Genomic DNA, 2,384 nt, shown 5'->3' with positions numbered 1-2,384 from the left:
AAAATGGTCATTCAATTTTAATTTGTCTTAATAAAATCACTCGGCTTTGTGTTTTGTCTCCATTAGGTCACTTTGCCGATTTCAATATTAAAAGGCATCGTAATAATGACATGAGTGACACATCAACATGAGACAACTCAGATCTCTCAAAACGTGACAGCCACATGTCGGTTTTTTTATGAATTTTTATAAAAATAACCGACACGTGATAGCCATATGGCGTATATGTGGATGTCATGTGTCGTTTCAGTCAGAGATCTGACTTGACTCATGTTGACTGTCACCTATGTCATCATTCCGATGATTTTTAATCACTAAAATCGCTAGAATGATCTAAAAACTCAAAACAAATTGAAATTGAATGACTATTTTGATACAACCGGGTAAATTCAGTTACCAATTATCCATTTAACCTTAAAATGGGATAAAATATTTAGAATAAATATGATAGTTAGATGTAAAATTCAAAAAAAAAAAATCATTATATATGATCATGTGACCCAAAAACACGAAACAAAATTAACACTAATCTGATAATTGATACACACGAACAAATCGTGTTATAATCAATAAAGGATAAAAATTACAAACAATTTTTGCCCTTAATTTTGCAGTTACCTTTTTGCTTGAATCAAATCCTGACGAAGAAGATGGTGAGTTCAGGTCCATTATTCCCATCTGGATTCATCATATAATACGTTTCTGAATCTTTCGATCCACTCACACGCTCGAAATGTGCTCTCATATACGTCAATTCACCGTCCGGTTGCTCTCCTCCGTCGTCCGGAATAACTCCGGCACCCATAGAAATCACATGTAAGATCTGCATTACAATCAAATCTTCATCCGTCGGCTCTCTCTTCACTCCGTATCCCGATTTCCTGCCATTACAATACATCGTCCAAATCGGTTCATCAATAATCTTCATTTTCTCATTCGGCTTCTTCTCGCATTCCAATGCGATCCTAACCAGTCCCATTCCCATATCTTGAAGCAATTTCCCCGTCGGAATCGTCAATTCAAGCAATAAAATCGGAAGAGAGCTCGGATTTTCCTGAATCGCTAGATTAATTCTCGATTTCCGGTGACCAAACAGGGTCCCGGTCATCCGAGTTCCGCCGTGAATATGTCCGTCTATGCGACCGGGGTGGAGTGAGACAGGAATTTTGCAAGTCGGTGTAATGATTGGGAACGACCGGAAAACTGCTCGAAAACGGCGGAAGATTTTCGCCGATTTGGATGAAGGTTTCTTTTGTGTTGGTTGGTGAAGAGAAATCACAGGGCGAGGAGGAGATTCGCCGACAGGAGATTCTCCGGCGGGAGATGTCGGCGTGGATGTCGACGTTGATTGTCGATCCTCGGAGGCGGAGGCGGAGGAAGGCTGTAGAGGTGTTGGTGGTGACGGTGATTGTGGAGAATCGGCCATCGAGAAATGGCGGCGGAAGAGAAAGGAATTGCGGTGGCGGAAGAGGGTTTGAATTTGGGTTAGATTTTAAAGAAGAAGGAGAGGAAGAAAAGATAATGGCATGCACGTACGATGAGGTAAAGAAAATGTTTAATAGAGAAAAATAAGAAATGTTATTTAATTAATTAATTAATACTGGATTATAGTTAATAATCAGTTTAATTAACTAAAAATAGTTGGGAGAAAGAGTTTTTAACCTTAGGTTTCTCTAGTTAATTTTTATTTTGCCTAATTTGCCCTTTTGAAAACCATGAAAATAGTTAATTTTGTTTATTTCTTTTCCTTTGGGTTTTTGGTGTTATATTAATTTACTTTCTCAATTCTTAACAAAATTCTCCGTTTGTTATTGTAAGTAATAACTGGAATCTATTCTAATAACCACGATGTTGTGGTAGAGTGGTAAAAGCTCATCCTCCCTTAACCAAAGGTCCAGGGTCCGATCCTCGTCTTTAGGAATTGAAAGAATTTTCGTGGCTAGCAGTTCCACCCATAGAGGTGCAAACCATCTGTGAAAGTGAATAGTCACTGCTCTCGGCGGTGGATACACTTACAAACCAAAAAAAGAAATCTATTCTAATTAAACCAAGTGAATTTGGTCAGTCACCATTAGATCTAGGAGGTATAAATTTAAGCCTTACGATGATTTTAATCTCCACCGTATGATTTTAATAAGCCTAGATCTAACGGTGATTGACCAAATTCACTTGATCAATCACTGACCAGGTGAAAATTACCGGTTTCTATATTAAAATAATCTCAAATTTTTATTTGGATACGTGTATTGTAACCTCATTTAATATGTGTAAGTTCATATTTATGGGAGGTCCTACATTTGATATGGAGGACTAGATGCTTTTAATAATTTCTCCAAATATTAAGGTCTGGTTAAGTTGTTATTTTGTTGTTAGCTATTTACTTT

The 2,384-nt window shown here is 37.4% G+C and overlaps 1 protein-coding gene across 1 annotated transcript; it reads right to left on the bottom strand.

Annotated features, from left to right (window-relative positions):
- Positions 1-514: 514 nt before the first annotated feature.
- LOC136224322 (protein MIZU-KUSSEI 1) lies at positions 515-1,477 on the bottom strand. The gene has a single exon (XM_066012624.1). It carries the CDS (start codon positions 1,424-1,426, stop codon positions 632-634), a length of 795 nt encoding a protein of 264 aa, XP_065868696.1. The 5' UTR covers positions 1,427-1,477; the 3' UTR covers positions 515-631.
- Between the last annotated feature and the right edge of the window lie 907 nt (positions 1,478-2,384).

Source organism: Euphorbia lathyris, chromosome 3 (genome assembly GCF_963576675.1).
Source record: "Euphorbia lathyris chromosome 3, ddEupLath1.1, whole genome shotgun sequence".
Classification (NCBI taxonomy): Eukaryota; Viridiplantae; Streptophyta; class Magnoliopsida; order Malpighiales; family Euphorbiaceae; genus Euphorbia; species Euphorbia lathyris.
The sequence above is the reverse complement of the archived record's forward strand: the minus strand, read 5'-3'. Positions and strand labels throughout refer to the sequence as shown.

Excerpts from the sequence above, each read along its gene's own strand:
- LOC136224322 (XM_066012624.1), bottom strand. The coding sequence starts at position 1,426 with ATGGCCGATTCTCCACAATCACCGTCACCACCAACACCTCTACAGCCT.